Source organism: Harpia harpyja, chromosome 3 (assembly GCF_026419915.1).
Source record: "Harpia harpyja isolate bHarHar1 chromosome 3, bHarHar1 primary haplotype, whole genome shotgun sequence".
NCBI lineage: Eukaryota > Metazoa > Chordata > Aves > Accipitriformes > Accipitridae > Harpia > Harpia harpyja.
The window spans coordinates 46512753-46534649 of NC_068942.1; the positions used below are offsets into that span (position 1 = coordinate 46512753).

Below are 21897 nucleotides of genomic sequence, written 5' to 3' on the forward strand. Positions count from 1 at the left end.
AAAAAAAACAGTTTCAGATGTACTAGACCTGGTATTTTTGGAGAGGTGTCCTGTCTCTCACTGTTCGAGTGCTTGCATTTGCCAATACATGGCAATAGCATACATGCTCTGTTATTGATCTTGTGGGATGAACTACAACAATAAGATAATGGAAGCTAAGCCAGTGTGATACATTATGGGTCTTGTTATTTAAAACTAGGTGTCTTTGCAATTCTGTACTTCAACATATTTCTCGGAAACAAGTTCCTGAAAAGTAGCGTCTTGCATACCTTTTTCTAATCCTCTGTGATTTACCAAATTTCTGTTGTAATATTGATCTCTACTTCTTCCCGTTTATTCTCTTTTCGCTTAGTATCCTTTGAATTGTATTGTCAGAAAGGCTTCAGTTTTAAAACAGTAATTTGTAAGCAAAATTCTAAGTGTTCTGTCTTTAGATTTTAGCTGGGTTGAATTACAGTTGGAGGTGCCGGTGTCTCTCTGCCACCTGTGAGGACCTTAGGGAACTACAGCTGACATTAGCCCTTGGCTGAGGGTCTTGATTTAGGTGGCATGAATGTGAAACAGAGAGAAGAATACTATCATCTGTATTTAATGCAGAGTCAAAAACTCTGTAAGAAAACCACATTTATAAAAGAAACTGTGTGCTTTTTTTCCTTAACTTGGGTAATTGTGGTTGTACACTACCTATATGACTTCACTAGAGAACACTGTGGGTTTCTGTACCTTGTTATTTCACATATAGCAGAACTTCCTTCATACTTCCACTATCGGGAGAGAACATTTCCATCTCCAAAATATATATCACAGATCAGGTTTACCGTATACATATATATGTTATATAGAAAAAGTCAGTATTCAGAGGTGCCTGTTGCTATTGATACACAGGGCCAATTAAGAAGAGTCACTTTAAAAGATATCCCTAAAGAATATCAGGAAACATGGTCTGAACTCCTAGAATACAAAAACTATTATTTTGTTCTTTTTTAAGCTTCTGTCTATAGTTGCTTTTGATGTGTCTTTACCGTTTACTGCTCCTTGGGCCAGTCCTTGGTTTTAGTGAGACTAAACTACACCTACCTACATAGGTCATCTAGATCATCTGTTTGTGGCTTCCCTGTTTTCCTTCTTATTGGATGGGGGCGTTTTGTTAGTTTTATTGGTGTTTTAGCACTTGCAGTGGTTTCTTACGTTATGAAGAAACAAAGCTCTGTGTCCTTAGTTTGATTGCTGTTCGTATTTTCTGTTCCCCCAATAGGTTATAAACTTGCAAGCATTTTTAAAATATCAAGATACTTTGTTGCAGAGTTTTAAAATTGCTATAATAAGAGTCTGTGGTACCATTATGCTACACTGTATCTATTTCTTGGAAAAATAAAAGCCAACATGACCAAAAAAAGAAAAATAACTGGGTTTTTGTAACAGAAAACAGCTGCAACCACATCAAGGCATTTTTGTCTACTCTACTGGCTTTGCTGAAAATTAAAGCCACAACTCAATAATATTCAAGGAAGATATTTCTATGAAATGAAATCTGTTAAATGCTTAATAACAAACAGTTAAAAACACAAAACGGGATGTTTAGGAAACTGTTTTTGAATGCTAAATAGCCTAGATTACAGAAGTTCTGCTTCTTCAGTAGAGGCTAGAAAATGAAAGCCTTATTCAGAATGATGAATTGTAAATGCCAGTTCAAGAATTTGTGTCTGACGTTTTCGCACACGTTTAGTGTGTTCAATTAAAAACAGCTTGCTTCCTAACCTAAGAATACTTGAAAGTGTATGAAATCAAGTGGTGTAACAACGATCCATTTGTTGAGAAAGATTTTAGAAATGAGAGAAAAAATTATACAGTCATTCATATATAATACAATGCTTAGTTTTTTCTGTCTACAAATGCAGTAGATTAGATGAGCTAAACATTGAACTAAAATGAAGTTACAAGAACTGAATTCTCGCAAAACATCTGTTGAAAACCTTGGAGTAGATGGATTTTAAATTCAAAGTGATTTAAATCAGAGACTTTTATCATAGTTTGGTGTTTAAATCAAGGGGGGGTTTACATCATGTTTATGCAGCTTTTAAAATTTTTAAGATTTTTAATTATTTCTCTAAAGAAGGGTTGACTTATTGTTTAGTGACTACTAGGATATGTTGATTTTCAGTTAAATATGTCCATTACATTAAGTCAGTACCTCTTTGCCCTAGCCAGGAAAATACACTCTATCACATTTAATTACACAGTTCAATGTATGTTTACTTAGAATTGTAGTTCTTACCTTTTGTTCTATTAAAGATACTGAATAAAATTTCTTCCTTTGTTGATTCCTGCTTACTAAAAATTTGTGCCCTGCTGTTTATGATGGAAGCTGGAGTATAATTCAGTAGCAAGACAACAGTGTTTAAAAACTATTGAAACTTAACTAATGGAATTTTTTATTATAAAATATATACAAAAGTCTAATATGCTATACAATTACAGCAAGGATTTGGATCTTAGGGCAAGAGGTATGAGAACACTACAAACACTGGTTGCAGTTAGGGAGGAGAATAGAATAACATTATAACGTTTTAGGGTATTTCTTGGACAGAACCAGATTTCATTATGATGTTGGAAATGTTTAAAAAACAAACCGAACAGACAACCTCTGTTTAAAGGTACTTGCTTTCTTGTTAAAAGGAAGTATTACCTGCAGCTAGTGAATTGATCCTATTGCTTGAAAAGTCTCTGTGATTTTAGAATACTAGATCTCTTCTTGCATTTGTTTTTATTCATCATCAGAAGATCAAAAGTCATTGCTTGCTCCTCCAGCTCCTGTTTGGTTTCTCAAATTCACTTGAAACAGGATTGAACTAAAGAAAACAGAATTCAAATGCATAAAATATCTCTTAGTACCTCTGAAAGAGACTATCAAAATTTGGCTTATCGATTCATTTAACTCAGCAGACTCAGCTGCTTAGGTAGTAACAATTCACAGCCACTAATGAAACACTCTTTATAACTTGTTTTTGTTTGCATATAATTTTTTATTTAATGTATAATAGTTTATGTTTTATGAACGTCAGACTTTACCAGATTTAGCCATAGTTTCACACTAACCAGTATTTTAGGAAAGATTAATTAAATAGGAAAAATTTCTCTAATTAATTAAAATAATTTCTAGTACCCTTTATTTGCTTTTGTATTTAGGTATTATATACAATATATTCAGAATTTCCTTTGAAATTCCTTTGTCAACCCTTTGCTTTGTTGTATGAAAGCTACTATTCGTAAGTTAATTGTGTAATAAAATATAGGAGTTTTTGTAACAGTTTTACTGTTTTGTAACAGGAAATCAAAACTCACTTAGCTTTCCTTTATAACATGATGCATAAGTCTTATATTAGCTCAGCATGCTAATGGAAATACAGATTTTAATGAGTTATATTTGATATTTTAACTGTTTACGTTTGAATCCAATACTGTTTAGGGTCTAGAGGTTACAAATACCATATTTGGTTCAGTTAATGAAAATGGAGCTTCAAAGTCGTGATCTTCCTCTAATGCACATACTTTGAAAATATTATTTTTTTATTAATAAACACATGCCTGATAGGAGTGTTAGAAACTCAAAACCTGTGTGACATTTTCAAATTTTGTTTCCTATAGTTACCTTCTTAAAACTTTGGTGAGGACATACACATTTAGATTTTGGTGTCCATGGGTGAAAACTTCATTGCTAATATGCAGGCACCTAGAAAAAGTTATACAACCTGTAGATCAAAAGCTACCATGAAATGAATCTAAAATTGAACGTAAGCTTCAGAAAATGAAGGGTAAAAAGTACGACGTAGCAATTCAGAAATAAAGCTTTTTGGATCTTTAAAAGTTATAAAATTATTTCCATATGTTTCCAAGAAGAGATTCACACTTACAGCCACCGAAACCTCTTCATTATATCCTAGGGTAGTACCATGCAAACTCTACAGCTGCAAGTAATGTAGCTTAGTGTCTATGGTATCGAATGAGAAGAAAACGATTGTAAAAGATATTTTAGCTTCCTTTTTTTTTTCCTACTTCTGTCACCTCTGGCAACCAGTTGCTTTCTTTTTCTAAAGTCTACAGGGTGTGGCATAGCTGATGAAGCATAGTTTCTCATTATTTGCACATTCAAACCACAAGCAATTGACTGGATGTTTTTGAGAAAGATAAAATAAAAACAAGTATTATGCCTCTTTGTAATGACTAAAATATGCATGTTTAAATTAGTTTTGCCTGCAAGAACTTGTCATAATTATTTTTACTTTATAACCTGTAGGCTATCTTAAAAATTAAAAAAAAATTAACTGCTGCAATTACAATGTCTCTTCTTCACAATTTTCACCTACTTTGCTACTCTAAATAAGAGCAAAATTGTATAAACTCATGTCCCCTTTTGATTTTTGTTAAGATTTCTCTTAGAGAAAGGGGAGAAAATCCTATAGGGTTTTTTATTTCCAATTTATTTATGAAGTACATTTTATCTTCTGAAATTTTATACTGTTTTTAATTTTTTTTTTTAATGGAGAATTTATATGATTCCATGAGGCTGATAATGGGTTTGATGTTGTGGTTCTGATGGCTCATGATGTTACAGGTTGAATTTTCTTTTCAGACAGTGATTTTACCAGATGCCCACTAGTCTCCTTCTCTTTTTTTTTCTGGTGCTCCTGTTTTCTTGCCTAGACACTTCTGTCCTTTCTGGCTCTGAGCAGCAGCAGCTACAGAAAATTGACTACCAGACCTTTTCATTCTGCCCTTACACAAACAGAAACCATGGAAAAATTAAGAGAAAGGAAAATGTAACTAACAGAAGGAAAGATAGCAGAAGGAGGAAAAGAGCAAAAGCAGGAGTTTTTCTCCTATGGCTCAGGAATCCGGTTCATTCTTAAAGATTTATGTCTTTCCTGAAACAGTACAGAACTCCCCAAACCCACTCAAAGTAGACTTAAGCACAGGACCACCAGATGGTGAATCATGATTGTAGCACAAGGAGCTCCTACTTTCTGAATCCATTATTCAGCTTCCAGTCTTAATTTTTAACACCATCAACTCGATACACATTACTGTCCTCTCCAGAAACATGCTCACTGTGTTGTAAGCATGTTTTTGATCTACTGTAGTTACATTTTCTCTCATTACATTCTGACATAACCCGTCTGAAAGAGCCTTACAGAGGAAAGATTAACTTTTTTCTTTTACATTCGTTAAGCTCTTTCTCATAACATAGTGTTTTTAAAACAAACAAGCAAACACTAAAAGCCGTAACATGACGTGCTGGACACTTAAGAATTTCTTTGTAAAAGTGGGTGTATGTGTGTCTGTACTGGGTCTGGCTGGGATGGAGTTAATTTTCTTCATAGCAGCTGGTATGGTGCTGTGTTCTGGATTTGTGACCAAAACAATGCTGATAACACACCCATGTTTTAGCTGTTGCTAACCGGTGTTTGCACAGCATCAGGGCCTTCTCTGTTTCTCACTCTGCCCTCCTACTGAATAGATTGGGGATACGCAATAGGCTGCGAGGGGACACAATGAGGCAGATGACCTGAACTAGCCAAAGAGCTATTCCATGCTGTGTAACATCATGCACAGCAATGAAGAGGGAGAAGAGGGGTTTCTAGAAAGTTACCCATGTTTTGCTCAGGACCTGGCTGGGCATTGGTCTACCCATGGGAGATGATGGGTGATTGCCTTTGCATCACTTGTTTCGTTTTCTTACTCTCTTCTTTCCCTTCTGCTTTGCTTATTGAACAATTTTTATCTCGATCCACAAGTTTTATTGCTTTTACTCTTCCTTTCCTGTTCCCCTGTCCCACTGGGGCAGGGAGGTGGGGGATGAGCAAGCAGCTGTGTGGTCTTAGCTGCCTACTGGGGTTAACCCACAACAGTCTCATAAGGATATATTCCCATAATTTAAATTAGTTTACAAGTTATGGACACCAATCCTGACTTCTGTGGTGCAAAAGAACTTTAGGCTTTTAGCATTTCTGGCAATTTTAAGAAGCTCTTCCACAGTGTCATGATGTGTCTGATTTTGTATGCAGCATATTAATAATATTGCACAGTAGCGCTGACCAGTACTGTTCATAGACAAGTGCATGGTGCTTGGGTGTGACGTGTAAAGGTGAGACCTTGGAGCTGATGGTGCATGTTGAGTTGCACAGTGTGGAGGTACAAGGCAAGGATTGCCTTTTCAAAGCAAAACAGAGCTGTTTGAGAAACTATTAGTAAATCATGAAAAAACTAAAACTTACAAAACCTTCCTGTGCTGATATGTCAAAAATCTGAATGTTGTCTCAATAGATCAGTATATTCTTAACATGGAGTCATCTTATCAGGAAGAGAACAGTTACTTTAGAATTGACTGTTGCAGTCCTACACATCAGTAAAAATGTAAGTAAATTAGAGCATCAAAAGAAATAGTTTCAAGCAAATAAAGTATCATGAACTGTTGATTGTAATACTTTCAGATTATGCAACAAAATGTGCATGTTTATAGATATGCCAGCTACATGAGTCCTTAAATAGTCCTGAGTTTCTAGTGCTTATTCATTTACTGTGTGTCATTTTATGATTTTTTACTATAATTAGAAATAATCCTGACTTATTAGCTTTATCTCCATGCTAAAATCTGATAAGGCCTTTCAGTGTTAGTCTGTTTCTGTTACTGTGTAGATGTGGAAAACAAGCCTAAAGCTTGGAACTTGCAAGCCCGTAGTCACAGCAAGTCTGTCCACAGCTATCTACAAGTTTGCATTCCTACCACATGCAGTAAGTTTTTCTCTGTAGACCCATGTCACCGAGGAATTCAGCAAGGAACAAGAAATCTTCAATCAGAGAAGGGCCACAGGTGTGTGAAAAGCTAGCCACACATAAACAGTAAAGGTCATTAGCAGGCTCCTAAACTCGTAGCTAGGAATTAGGTTTTTTGGATCATTAACGGTGAAAAGCTTAGGAAATGAATAGGACTCAGTGTCCTATTAAAAATTAGCCAGAACAATTAAAAGGTTTTCCAATTTCTAATGGGAACCAGACCTGATAGTTCATTTTCCCTTGTCTAGTGGGTTGTTTCTGCATTTTGAATTACATTAATTTTATGTCCTTGTATTTTTAAAGAAATATCTTGAAGTATTTTTTCTGTATAGGCGTTGTAAATTATTTACAGTGAGGGCAGTGAAAGCTTGGGAGAAGTAGAATCTAGTGTCTCCCTAAGACTGTGTTACTGATTCCAAGTCTTGTGACTCTAAACTAGTACAGTTAGCTGTGACAGGATTTCTTCTGGTGTGTGCAAATGCGTACTTTGCAAACTCCTAATACAGTTGCTGTATTATGTGATTCCATGAGCTAAAATGCTCATTTGGTTGCAAATACACAGCCTTTTTTGGTGTGAGGTGTCTCTCCTTAGGGTATTGCATGTTTCCCTAAACTCAGTTTTCTGATTTCAACAGCAGCCTTTCTGCTTTCATTTCAATGTAAACTTCTTGCTGCTGAGTGGATGACTGATGGCTATTTAAGAGCTATCTTCTCCTCTGCTGTATATTTTTCCTTAACCCTAAAGTGACTTTGGCACAAGAAAATTGCGAACAGTGAGCCTTTAGTATTTAAAAAGGTAAATTTTGGGGAGGTATGTTAAATACTTTCTCTTTCCTTATCTTTGCATCCTTGCAAGCATGTCTTACAAAACAATCCAAAGGGAGGAAGACATAAAGTACGAACAAAACTAAGTAATGTTTTACACTGTCTGCTTTGTCTGCAGGCCTGCCACTCTAGAGGAAAACAAGCCCACAAGTTACCAAATTTTTCACTCTCTAGCTGTTAGACTCATTTACCTCCCCATTTGCCTTAGGCTCTAAATCTCCCCACCTAGCCCTCTGGTAATAATCAAGGTAATCTATGAACTAATTGTCAGTACAAGCCATGTGATTCTCCTGAAAGGAAAAAAGGAAAAAATTAAATTTGGACAAGGAAAAGTAGACTGCAGATAAATGGGGTGGAGTTGGGGGAAATAAAAGGACAAAAGAAAGGCAGGACAATATGATCTTCCTCGCTATGTTCATTTTGTACTCAGTCATTCATTTACTCCAGATGCAGAATTCCTTTCTGCAGTGAGTGAATTGCCCTGTCATTAACATAAAATTAGCTCCAAGTGATCTTGGCCAAGAGCTTTGAAATATGTTAGTATAGAACCACACACTCAAAAACACGTGGGAATCCATGTGAATTTCCAGATGTGAGAATCTTCTGTGGTACAAATATAGTTATTTTTATGTAGCATAGTATTCTGCTCTGTGGATGCACTTTAGATGCAGCTGTGCTTCCAGTAGTGGTATAACCATGTTACTGTGGTGCTCTGCCTGAGTGAATGCATCTTGTTTCTTATAGTGAGTCCATTCTAATAATGACTACTTGTAAACAGACATTGTCCTGCAAGTTAAAATACTCCTTCAAGAAATGTAAGGAATTCAGTGTGGGCTAGTAGATTAGACTGAGAGAGAAAATTTGAAAAATTCCATGTTCCACTTTTGATTTGTCATGTGTTTTGCTAGTAATTGTTTTTGCTTGTCTGACTTATTTTTCATCAGTGAGTACTTTCTGCACTAGGATTAAAATTTAGAAGCCTGAGAAAAGTTGAAGAGGTCATAATTTTTTCTTTCTTATCTAAATAAGTGCTTAAGGTTGTGGTTTGATTTCAGTTATATTATCAAAAGTAAATTGATTGATACCAAGATTAGCTGAATCTCAATGTAATTACCTGATTTTATATTAATCTAAATAAAGCTCTCTACACATAGTGATAGTCTTTCGTGCTCTTTTTTGTTGTTGTTGTTGTTTAAAAGCCCTTGACATCTCAATTTCTTTAATGTAGTTGCCTTCTTTTCTGTGTGTAGGAAGTGAACTCAAAGTGTCTTTGGGAAGGAAATTGGTCTGTGCAGGAAAACCCTAGTGGGTTGAATAAATCTATAAAACTGAGTTTAAGTGCATCAACTAGTGCCTGAACTGTAAAGTAATCAGTCTATAGTAGCGGCTGTTGGCTATTATTAATGTTTGAACATGTAAATACAGAATGGTGACTGAAAGTCAACTAAAATGTCTTTCTTGTTCACTTTGTAGTGTCACCTTGTAATTTTTAATAGCCACAACAAGTTTTACAAAGAAATACTATTTTCTTGCTGACTGAAAATTGTCCCCATTCATGAACATGAATAATCAGTTTTCAGGCATAACCCTGTGCTACTTAGGCTGCGATCTCATCACTTTGTATACATCAAACAGGGTCATACCACTCCTGTAGTTGGATAAGAGACCTTCAGGGGAAAAAAAAAAATCAGCTAGACATCTGATATTGATCTTTCCTCTGAAATGACAGTAGTTCCATGCTCTAGCAGAATGTAAAGTAAATTCTGTGTAGTAAGTCATTACACAAACAATGAATAAAATCATTGTTTGACATACATCACTGCAGCCTTAGGGAGTTCATCAGATTGTCAACTGATCCTTTGTCTCTTGGAGGTTAGGTAAGACCAAGGTTTTGATTGTAGAAAGCATCTTTTTCCATTAAATGTTGCATAGTATCTATAACATTTATAATATATATTATTATATCTTCTATATCTCATATTTCATGGGCAAATGTATTATGCATATCTAAAATATGTCTTGTACTTTAAATTGTCAGGTAGCATTGTGCTTCTTTATTACCAAGGAGCATTAAGAATTGTAAAGGCTAGAAGTGACTCCCCATTGCAAACCTCTCTAAGCAAAATATCCATTGCTATTCTTCACCATTACCAGCTAATATCAGTCATTATCTTTAATATCAGATTTTAAGAAATGTCCAGTAAAGAAAACCTGCATGATAAAAATAGTAGGAGTGTGCCACTGTCTGAATGAGAAATTGACTGAAAAGGTACATCTGTGAGCTATCCAAGCAGTGACAGCTTGTAGAAAGCAGTAAAACTGTTGTAAAGAAGATGGGGCTTTCTTCTGTCATATGCCGTGGGACATACTTGATGTGGTAGGTCCTGTAGTTGAGTAACTGATGTGCTTTTTGTCACATGTTTGAGAGAGGGTACATTGCATTTCTACCATGAGTGGCTGGGAATACTTCAGCAATACGTGACAATCTTTGTGGGCTGGTGCTGTCCAAAACCATTTTTGACCCCAGTTGCATCGCCCCAACAGCTGTAAATCTTTTAGCAGTGTGTTGTTTTGCTTTCAGTAACTAAAATCTTAAAGTGTGTGTGTGTGTCTGTATGTATACACAACAAACCAAGATATATGAAGAAGTACGTGCTTTGGCAATTAAAAAGCAGTGATATCTAGTGGAAGACTAAGCAAAATCAAAAGGCCTCTCAGTGCCTTGTGGACATCAGACTTCTTTCCTAACTTTCAGCATCTAATCTATCTAGAACCTAGTGAAGATGTTACATAAATGATGTAATTATGTAAATGTATATTTAAATTCAGTTTGAATTGAAAAACATGGATATCTGTTTAAGAGTTCTGCCAGTGCTTTTGTATCTCTCAAACTGTTTTATGGCGCTGCTTTTCATTAATTATATTTTGACAGAAGAAATTCTTGCCCTTTTTTTTTTTCAGACTGAAGAACAAACAGGCCTCTCTGAAGAGCAGCTTAAGACCCTTCTGGAAGAATGTATGCAGCCTCAGAGAACAATAAGCAACGTTACCATGCCAAAGTCTCAGGAATCTCTTTCTTTTGGATTAAGTCCCCCTTGTTACACAAGTCAAGACTCCACTCTTCACTCCACATCTACTCTTTCCAAAATGTTATTTGAAGACCATATTGTAGGGATGTTAATGGCTCAGGAAAAGGCTGGACTTGAAGACAAAAGCTTATGTGTTAATGCAGAGAGTGAAATCCCTGGCTACTATGTCAGCAAAGCATTGGCTGATAGTCACTTATCAAAGGATTCACTGGCCCAAACAGAGGAATCTGATGACCTAGAAGGTTTACAGAAGATGGCAGATAAGAGTATTACTGAAGGTTACTTTATGTCAAGAGCACTCAACACAAAAAGGTTGAAGAAACCTTCTTTCTTGGGTGAACCATTATATTGCATCAGCATGAACAATGAGCCATCCACAGAGGCTGACATTCTCAGCATACCACTGCAAACCAAAGGAGGTGAGACTCTTAAGAACCCTTTAGAATAGGCTTTTGATTATGATGAAAAAAGACCAAGCAGGTTCTCACCAAAGGTATGCACCAATACACACTGATTATTATGGTGGGGTAAGGATGTATTTTATGAAACATAAAACTGTGCCAGAAATAATACACACAAAATAACAGAATGTTTATTAAAATTCTTGCCCTGACATAATTGACTATAAGACTAGGACTCTTATGAAATATAATATTGATGTTGATTAATTCTGTCAACTGGAAAATACTGTTGACAACACATACGGATTATCTTTTTGGTAGCAGAAAGTCATGTTCACTGTTCTGTGGAGAGAAAATATTCTCCCAGTAGTTAGTATAACAATTCACACAAAAATCCAAGTGTTTCTTGAATGTTTTTAATAAGGTGAACTCGGTAGTATAGAAACAAACATGACCTAGCTATATTAAAAATAATAAATTGCTTTCAGGGAGTTCAAATTTACACATAGAAGATACCAAAATGAACAAATAATGCATAATTTCTAGAAATTACTTTCAGTTCAGTAAAAGAAAGAATAGACTTTAACCAGCAAAAAATTAAATTCACTCTATCTGGTATTATAAAAAGATTTTGGTAATGTCTCTATTCTTTATGTCCTTTACTTAAATGCACTTATATAGTGATATAGTAATCTAAATCTACATTTAGATTTTTAGCCTAAAACCATGTCTCTTTCTGGAAAGCAAACTGTTCAAATAAGCTAGATTTTAGGCAGGTACATCTACCTCTTTCATTTCTTTCATAAACGTTGTGACAGTATGAAGTTTTTTGTGATTAAAGTGCTATAGTTTAATAGTATTAGAAATCAATAAATTTTGCTAGGTTTGTCAAGATAGATCTTTGTTATACTGGTAATCTGTTCTGAATTTAGAGAAACATTTTTTCACAGTCATTGGTAATTCGGAAGAACATCCTAATACCTCTTTACTATGTTATCATTTCTTAATTATGATCGCAACTGTTTCTCTGATTGTTTGTACTTAACTTTTCTACAGTGAAAGGAATGTTAATATTTTTTCGAAGTGATTCCACCTATCAGAAAGCAAGAAGGCTTGTTATTGCTGTTTTTACACTGCCATTCAAACTTGGTATCCAGACTCACCTGCAATATTTGCCCATTATGAGATTTAGGCCATAGCTGCAACAGGAAGAAAACAGAAATACAACAGCTGTAGAAAAGGTTGGGGTTTTTTTTTTTTTTTTTGGTAGGTTAGTTTTCAGCTAACTTCCCATGCCAGCTTTGCTCTTCACATAGATGCAAGCATCAGAAGAGTGGAGCAAGGGAAGAAGGAACTGGTCTGCCCCAGAGGAGAGCAGGGTGTCAGTGGTGGTGGTAGGGAACACCAGAGAGAACCACCTCTGCCAGGGGCAACCTGATCTCATGCAGGAGTAACATGACTACATACTACACTGCCAGTCTTCTTCAGCAACCAACAGTGAGAAAAACTCAAGTTTAACTTGCTGCCTTCATGTGAATTAAAGTTCTCCTTTAGTCTGAATAGATGTAGTGCAGTCAGAGTCAAGTGTGACTCAGCCCCAACTACCACCTGTCTTTATTAGTGTATTTTAAGATGCGATGTGTTAAATCAAGCAAAACACCATGCACTGTAGCCACTGTGTAGTGAAGTGAGCAGGTAACCATTTATACCTGTTGTGGTAAACATAGTCACTATGAGATAATTTTATTGCACAAGAGAGAAAGGAGATTTCAGCTATTAAGTAAATTTCCATATGGGACATCTCATGGTAAAAGTCTTCAAAGTGAATGTGTTAACATTTACACATAATAATTTAAGTATCTTTGAGTCATAATCATGCATTGTATCAGAGCAATGCAATGGGGGTGTTTCAATTGTCTGTTTTCAGTAGTGGCTGAGTAATGTTTAACCATATAGACGTCAAATCTGTATGGTTAATAAACATCTTGGGTTTATGGTCATTTTGCTTACCAAATATTTTTTCTTTGGGGGGGGGAAGTGTTCTGAATTATCAAAGTCTCTAAATCTTTTCATTTTTACTAAAAACAAAACCAAGGATGTAATTACAGATATCATAACCTCATCAGGCTTTGAGTCTTTGTGTCAGTGTCTGATTTTTAAAAATGGCGTGAACAGGTAATCTTTAGGCGCAATAAGTGTAAGTGCAAAATAAAACCCACTTCAGAGGTTTGTAATTGTTTTCACATTAGTGCTAAATATTTTGCAGTTATCTATAAGTTTAAGTCTAAATTAATTATATTCAGATTTATTGTATTCCATTAATATTACTCTAATGTTAAAACATACATCCAAAATTAACATTTAAATAGACAGCAGTCCATTCTTATTATTTTTGTCACTGTACTGCTTATGAGATAGTGTACAGCATAAAACAGAAAACCCTTATACCCTTCCATGGAATTAATTTTGTTTCCTGCAAAGGTGACTCAGTTCTGTCTTAAGCAATTATTCCTGGCCATAAGCAAAAGGTTGTGATGTTTACCAGATTTGTAAAGTTGCCTAATGTATTCTATAGGTAAGCTTGTTGTTAGTTTGGACATGATTAGATGTGCTAATTGTACTGAGGAATGGCGATCCCAGTGGAGTCCAGTTTAAGGCAAATACATCTGCAGATGAAGGTGTGAGAAGTGTCAGGTGTTATTTTTATTTTTAAGAAATATTTACATAGTTGAGGTTTGTTATGGTCTTAATTCTAAAGGACATTTAAACATGTATGCATAATTTTCTGTAAATTGTTTGGTTTTCTGGCCTGCTACATGTGGTTTAAACTGTGTAGTGCTACGTAAGCAAACAAAACTGTGTGAAACTGGTTTAGGAGAATTTCTGTTTTTCAGTCATTATGGTACTGTAGTCTGTGATAAAGATTTACTGTAATACGTTAAATTACATATATTTTAAGGAAAGCATAATTATTAACATAATTCATATATATACTTGTATATATATATCTGAAGGAAATTCTCATGTGCCTTCAGAGGTAAGTAATTCCTGTTTCTTGAAAGAAGCAGTAATCTACATCAGGGTCATATGCATGTAAATATAGGTGATGTTCACTGAGATAATTAGTTCCAGCTCTTTTTTTTAGGGGGTGTATTAAGTTTTAAGTAGAAGTTGTATCACAAACTTGTTTTTTCCTCTTGCAAATAATATTGCGCTTGCAGCAGTTCAGCATATGATTCTTTTCTTTTTTACAGATGATATGAAGATTGAAAGTTGAGGGGAGAGTGATTATATGCTTCTTTGCACAACTGTTTTTCTGAAAGTGTGGTTAAACCTCCATCAGTGATATTATACTGATAGAGTATCATTTCAGACAACCTGAAAGGAATGAGTTATCTTCACTGAAAACTGTTCCGTGAGCTGATTTATTCTTAAGAGATAATTATTATTGTCGTTATCATACATTGTTGCAGTTTGATTTCAAAATAAACTCTTGCATTTCTATTAAATTTGCTGGGGGTGTTCTATCTAATACATAAATGTACATAGACATTTGTGTAGCTGTGTGTCTGATAGATGTGCGTGTCTTTGTTCATGAAAAATGTAAGATAAAACTTGCAAAGTTCAGTGTCTACTGATGAGACTTTATGAGAGTAGATGTGAAATGTATATAATAGTTTTATTTTTATTCCTTTACACACAATCTACTTTTTTCATGAAGTTAGCTAAAACCTGGCCTCTGTTATCCCAGTGCAGTTTGCTGGAGCTTGCAGCCTGACTGCTGAGCCCTGACTCAGTGAAGGACCCAAATACATACTCAGTTTTCTGCCCCGGGGCTGTCTGCTGGACTGCTGGTTTGGTTGAAGGTAAAGGCTTGCACAAGTCCTCTGCTGGATCAGAACATCGGCACCAGTCTGCTCAGCTGTGTCCGATTCTTGATCCTGTGAAGAGTGTAATCATATAGCGAACAGTCTTATCCTCTAGTTAAGAAACGTAACTAAGTGATGAAAGATCGCAGTCCCTCGTGGAGGCTTGATGTGGATAGAAGTGAAGTTCAGAAGTTTGCCCTAGCAGTTACTGGATTGTGAAACCTTACAGTAATGGCTAGCTGGGGAGAGGGCAATACAGCTGTTTTGTGTTTGAGATAATAATAAAACTTCATTACAAGTTTTTGCTTGTCTACTCTTTACTATTTTTTCTGAATATTCTACTTATTTACTGAGCTGATGGTTAGTTTTTCATTTCATGCACTGTAGTGTCAGAATAAAAAGACATTAAAAAAACGTGGTTCTCTCTTTAAAAGCTTTTTTTGAGGGGGGAGAGATATTCTAGCAAAGAAAACTCTAGATTTTCCCATTGACAAGCTCTCATTTGAGACAAACTAAAAGGACAAATTCTTTCTTAGATACTATACTAGCTGTTTAACATTCAATAATAAAAGATGTGTGGATAGAATGTTAACTATATAATGGCTGTGTTATGGCATAGGACTTACTTGAACCAAACTGAATGTTTACATTAATGCACACATCGGCCCAGATTTTAATCTCATTTACAGAGTTGCCAGTCTGAGTGGATGTACACTCCTGAGAAAGTGGTAATTGTGTGGATATAACAGAGATCAGAATCTAACCTACTTTCTTTTAATTAAAAATGTCAGTGGGACATTATATTTTTGAAAAGCAAGTGCTATTTATTGTTTCCTGATATTTTTACTTGTTCTGCAACGCAATAACAAACCCATGGATACTGGGTCTTCTGCGCAGTCCCATTGCTCTGCGTAGGATTGTTGTAAGCACATTTCATGGAGCTTTGCAAATCTCACCTAGATGTATTTCTTTTCTTCTTTAAAAATTTTAAGCCTATGTCATAATTTCTTTACCATAAATATAATCAAAGCAATACCAACAAGTTTTTTCAAGAGTATTTTCTGTGCCTGTATGATATTCATGCAGCACTGTCCACTGGCTGTAATGTTTCCACAGTCCAGTTATTTTCAGATGGAACTTGTGTTTTATCGAGTCCTTCTCAAAACCAGTGTTAAAGTGCTCAGATAGTTTATGAAGAAAACTAAGTTCTGTTTCAAGTTTGCATGTAGAATATCTGCAACATATATTAAGAGAAATACTAATGAATTCTTACTTTTCTGGTGTATTTTGTTATCTTCAATGTCTCACTGTTATGAAAAAGCTTTTCCTAGCACCCTCAAGGAAGAGCCTGTCACTGACTAAGCCTTCAACATTCCTGAAGCCATGAGTACAACTTTTTATTCACATCTGGCATTTCAGGGATAAGCACGTAAGTTTGAATCACTATTAACTTGAATTGTGTATTCCAACAGGAACTCTGTTACTTTACTTCAGGTCTTGGGAAGTGCCGAGCACCCTGCACCACTTGTAGTCACTGCAAACCGCAGGGACCTAGCGCTCATGAAATGCTATTCCAAAGGCACATAGGGTTGGTACCCAAACTCAGAGACTGTCAAAAATTAATGACCTAATATTTATCTGTGCTTGGTTTCTACTGCATTATATAAGTAACAGGTTCTTTGGGAAGATTTTATTTCTTGCTTGATGTTATAGGTGAAATACCAATTCAAGTCCTCCTTTATTTATTTTCAATTTTAAATAAAACTGTAGGAAATAAAATTATTTGGTAAAACAGGGTTACTGGTATGAGGTATAGAATAACAGAGATATTACATAAAATGTAGTGACAAGGTCATTTGCTGAAACATCACCAATATCAGGGTAAAAGGAAAGTTGAGCCTGGGAGGATTCATGGGTTTTTCTTTGTTTTTCTAGTGTCTCTCTGTCATGACCTGCAATAACCCCTCCATTGGGCTCGCCACTGGAATTCCAGCTGCACTGGAATGCGGCGGCTTCTCCTCAGGGAGTGATGCAGCAGTGATGATTAAGATATTAAAATGAATTTTCATTTGCAACCTAACTCAGGCTTTGGGAACAGGTTTTCCAGAATACACACCTTCATTCAGCGTAAGTTATATTTGGTAAAAGATTCTGACAACTAGCCTCTTTACAGTCTTTCCTAGCTCCCTTCATGCCACAACACAGCAGAGCACAGGACGCTGATTTTTAAAGTTATTCTTCTGACTTTTGGGCTTTGAGATGTAATTTCTTATTCCTCAATATAAAACATGTGCATGTAGGTTTGTGCTGGTTTGTGCTCCTTATCTTATTTCCCACTATGATTTTACAGCGCAAGATAGATAATTTTGTTCCAAAAATTTAATATTGGTGAAAGCAACATACCTATGAAGAGAAGATTTTGATGTGCTTGCATCTATTTGCTGAGCAATATATGACCAAACCATTCTGCCATTGTCACTGAGACTCCTCAGTAATATACATACAGTGCTGGTGTTTGTGGTGGCCAGCACTCACAGCTGTTGATACTGATTTACTCTAGTGGCTGTTTTGATGCTGCATGCTTTGCCCTTTTAAATTACAAACTCCATAGTATTTTTGTCCAAAAGAGGAAAATAAGGGTGATTCAATCATTTTAATGATATAAGTATAATAAATTAAATGTATTAATTTAATATATATAATATATACCATAAATACTTATATTTGAGTAGGATGATTTGAAGAACTATAGCATTGATTTCAGTGTACTGTAATGATACAAGAAGTTCAGTCCAGCTTTACAGTTATTATGCAGATTTAGAGCAGTTGAGGGTCTTTTCCATTTCAAACAGAAGTGACAGAATAAATACCCCAATTTAAAAAAAAAAGAAAAAGTTTGTTGACTATAGACAACAATGATAAAAGGAGTGAAGTTATTCTTATGTGTCCAGAATTCAAGTTTAAATTGAAGTAATCCTATCAAGGGGTGAAAAAACTTCCAGGTTTATCCAAAAAAAAAAGAAAAAAAAAAAGAGAAGAGGAAAACGCCCCACAAAAATTCTCAGCCAAATGCTTTTTTCCAAGCCAGATGATGGCTTTTTTTCCAAGCCAGATGATGGCTGGTATCTACTTTGCGGATCTGTAGTGCATGCTTTCCCTCTCACTTCCCGAGCAGAACTCCTGCAGAGTCAGTGGACATGCTGTGCACAGAGTGAAAACAGGCTGTGCAAAAATGATCTGCTGCATAGATCAGAGAGGAAAGGGCTGCTTAAACATGTCATCAGAGTGGCAAGGACTAGTCTAGAAGTGCAAAAAAGTATGCCAGTAATTCCTGTGCTAGGAAGGGTGCAATTTTACCTCCAAATCAGGGAGGGATAGGTGAGAGGCTGTTGTTTGCAGCTCAATTTCTGTAATTTCAATAATGATAAGAATTTATATATTTTATTAACCCCCCCTATTTTCTAGATAAAATTTCAGCAAATAATATGAGAAAGCATCTCTCTTCTTTGTGGTGCTTCTTAGAAAGGCTTTGTAACCACAGCTTTAAATGAGTTCTCTCTTTCTCTTGCTTTTTAGGTGCAAAATCTGCTACACGGTTTATTTACACTTCCAAGAGTGCTTCCTCCCCCAGTTACAAAAAAAGAGCCTTACATCTGGGAATCTCACTGTTTGAAGGATAGACACAGAAGACAAGGTAGCTTGGCAGATGCTTGGGAAGTTGTTAAATTAGGAAGGTTTTTGAAATCTAGGAAAAATAATAACTGATTTTTTTCTTTTTTTAATTTTCAACAGATGTATTTATTGAGAAATAATTGCTCTTTTATTTGTAGTGAGATTTAAAGGTCAGGAAAACTGTTTCCTTTTTAAATAGAATAGAGGCGCTTGAATACTACTAATGCTATAACCTACAGTTATCCAATTACACGTTTCATTGAGAGATTGGCTGGAATCCAGGTGCAGTAGTCAGAATAAAAGGCTCCCTGTCGTTTAAGTCTATGTGAAATAGTTCACTGCTTGCAATTGAATTTGCAGTACCTTATCTATTATGCTTTAAAAAAACCCAGCAAACTGGAATACTCACGTGTATATGAATTTCTAGAATGCTAAAGCGCATGAACAATTTTGATTTATAGGCAGGTATTCTGTATTCAGAACTTTTTTTTTCCCACTTAAAAATTTGCTCTCTTCTTGTGGAAATACTGTTCTATGGCATTATTTTCCTATTGTTTGCTTTGTGTATTTGGTATGCATAGTTTTGGTGGGAAGGGTATTGCCAGAGGCATTCTACCCTAATTTTACAATAACACTGAAATGGTCTCTCCATACACATTTTGTGAGTGGAGTCATCAAGGCAGACTGACACAGTGTCTAAGCAGCACTGAGTTTAGCTCTTGTATGTGTTGCCTAGGCTAGCAGTTCTTGAATTTGAAAGGAGTTGAAAAAGTAAGGACAAATGATGGCTGGGTTTCCTGGGATTCGTGTAAATTTGAAAAGCCAAGTTTTTCTGTGATACTTGCCTAATTTTATGGATTTCCTATGGAAGATTTTATCTGCAAGGCTTTTGCTTTCCTAACACTTTTCTCTAATGAGTTCTCTTCCTCTTGTCATAACTCCGCTTAAATATTCATACACCTTTGTGCACCTGTTCTTTCTCTCTTGGAAAAGATGAGAAATAAGAGCTAGAACTCTCCTTGTGAGTATATTAAGATGCTCTCTTCTATAATCATAGCAATCCTTTCCAAAATGAATTTATGTTGAAAATCAGCCAATTGCCATACTATGGACTTCACTACAAAATCATGGCAGTATCAGTAAAAAATGCACTGTTGTCGTTAAGATGCAGATCTTCCTACGGTTATCTCAGTCTTTATCTCCATAGATTATCAATATCTTCAGGTTAAACTACTACACCTCTTGAACATAGGTTTGATGCAGATGACCAGTTGAAAACTTAAGGTACTGTATTTGCATGGGCTCTGAGAAGACTGTGCTATGGTAAGAAAACATTGCACTCTCTGCAATAGCATGAAACTCACAGATTATTTATGCAAAAAGGTTGGCCGAGTATCCAATAACACTAGAAGTGGCATGCATTAGTTGGTATGCTTACGTGTCCCACCGATGAGTCTCCGGGGAGCTGGGAACAGCATATTTCCCACAGGCTTCACCTGTGGAGTTTTTGCCCTGTGAAGTGTGGCCATTTTCCGTGCTCTTCCTGTTTAGTTTTTCTTTGACAGTTGTTTCTTTGGGCAAGCACAGGCCTAACTTACCTCAGCTATAGCCTTTTCTTCTGTCCTACTGTATTCACGCTCCCCAAGCAACAAGTGGGTGGACTTAACCTATGGTTTAACACAAGGCATATGGCTTGCCATTATTATTCTAAGGCATGTATCATCCCCGATTCAGATAATACACTGATATAAACTACACAAATGCATGCAATAAATTAGCGTGAAAGTTTGGCTTGGGCTCAGACAAGGTCATTGGAATCGGCTGCTAAGGCTGTCTTCCCCCATATCAGCAGCAGTTCTTTTTTAAACTTCTGATAAGACCTACGTATATCCATATATAGATATATCTGTTCATATAACTGATTGGCTTTCTAAATCCGGAGTATCTCATTCTTCCTGCAAGTACCATAAAGAGATTTCTCCAGGTGGGAACTTTCTTTTTTTTTTTGTAGTTCTCGCTGTTCTTGGTGCTCCTGGGAGGCAAGAAGAGAGTTCGAGACCAGAACTGCAGGACGTTTGGTACAGCAGGCCTGGATAAGATCGGACAGGTTACACTGACAATGCACTCCTACAAGAGACTACCACATCTCTCTCCGGAGAATTGAAGCAGACAAGAAATTCAGCAGCCACTCATATTTTGGAAGCAACAGGTCAGGAGTTCTTTGTCTTTTTTCTCCTTGTTCTCAGTGCGATAAAATAAAATATAGAGGACTGTCCTCAAAAGTTTAGTGACAGAAAAATAGGAAAAAGAACTTCATAGAACAGGACTCTTCATCCTCAGGAAAAGGAGGTGTAAAGATTAATTTTGTATACCTGCAGGACCCCCTAAATATACTTCTCGTGGATATCTAGCACTCCTAATATAGCACCTGGCTTTGCTAAAGGGCTCATGAGACAAACTGCTGCTGTAAGTAAAGACCGAGCAACTAGTCTTAACTGCTCTTATTTTTAGCAGCATGTTCCAGCAGTTGATACAGTGCCATGTTGTGCTGGTTTTGGCTGAGGTAGAGTTAATTTTCTTCATAGTAGCTGATATGGGGCTATGTTTTGGATTTGTGCTGGAACCAGTGTTGATAACACAGGGATGTTTTTGTTACTGCTGAGCAGTGCTTACACAGAGTCAAGGCCTTTTCTGCTTCTCACCCCACCCCACCAGCAAGTAGTTTAGGGGTGCACAAGAACCTGGGAGGGGACACAGCTGGGGCAGCTGACCCCAGCTGACCCAAGGGATATTCCAGACCATATGACATCATTCACAGCATATAAAGCTGGGGGAAGAAGAAGGAAAGGGGGGGGAACATTCAGAAGGATGCTGTTTGTCTTCCCAAGTAACCGTTATGTGTGATGGAGCCCTGCTTTCCTGGAGATGGCTGAACACCTGCCTGCCGATGGGAAGTGGTGAAAGAATTCCATGTTTTGCTTTGCTTGCATGCACAGCTCCTGCTTTACCTATTAAACTGTCTTTATCTCAACCCACCAGTTTTCTCACTTTTCTCATTCTCTCCCCTATTTCGAGGAGGAGTAAGCGAGCAGCTGTGTGGGGCTTAGTTGCCAGCTGGGGTTAAACTACAACACACATCAGCTTTTTGATCACACTACCAGTCTCAGTCTGAAAGAGATATTAACAGATATTTATCTGCCCCTGCAGATA

General features: G+C 36.3%; 1 protein-coding gene across 1 annotated transcript in view; it reads left to right on the top strand.

Annotated features, from left to right (window-relative positions):
• FSIP1 (fibrous sheath interacting protein 1) overlaps positions 1-14655 on the top strand; it is an 87541-nt gene extending 72886 nt beyond the window's left edge. The window contains 2 exon segments of the mRNA XM_052782452.1: positions 10618-11164; positions 14401-14655. Of these exon segments, the coding sequence (XP_052638412.1) occupies positions 10618-11164; positions 14401-14423 (570 nt within the window). The 3' untranslated portion in view covers positions 14424-14655.
• Positions 14656-21897: the final 7242 nt, after the last annotated feature.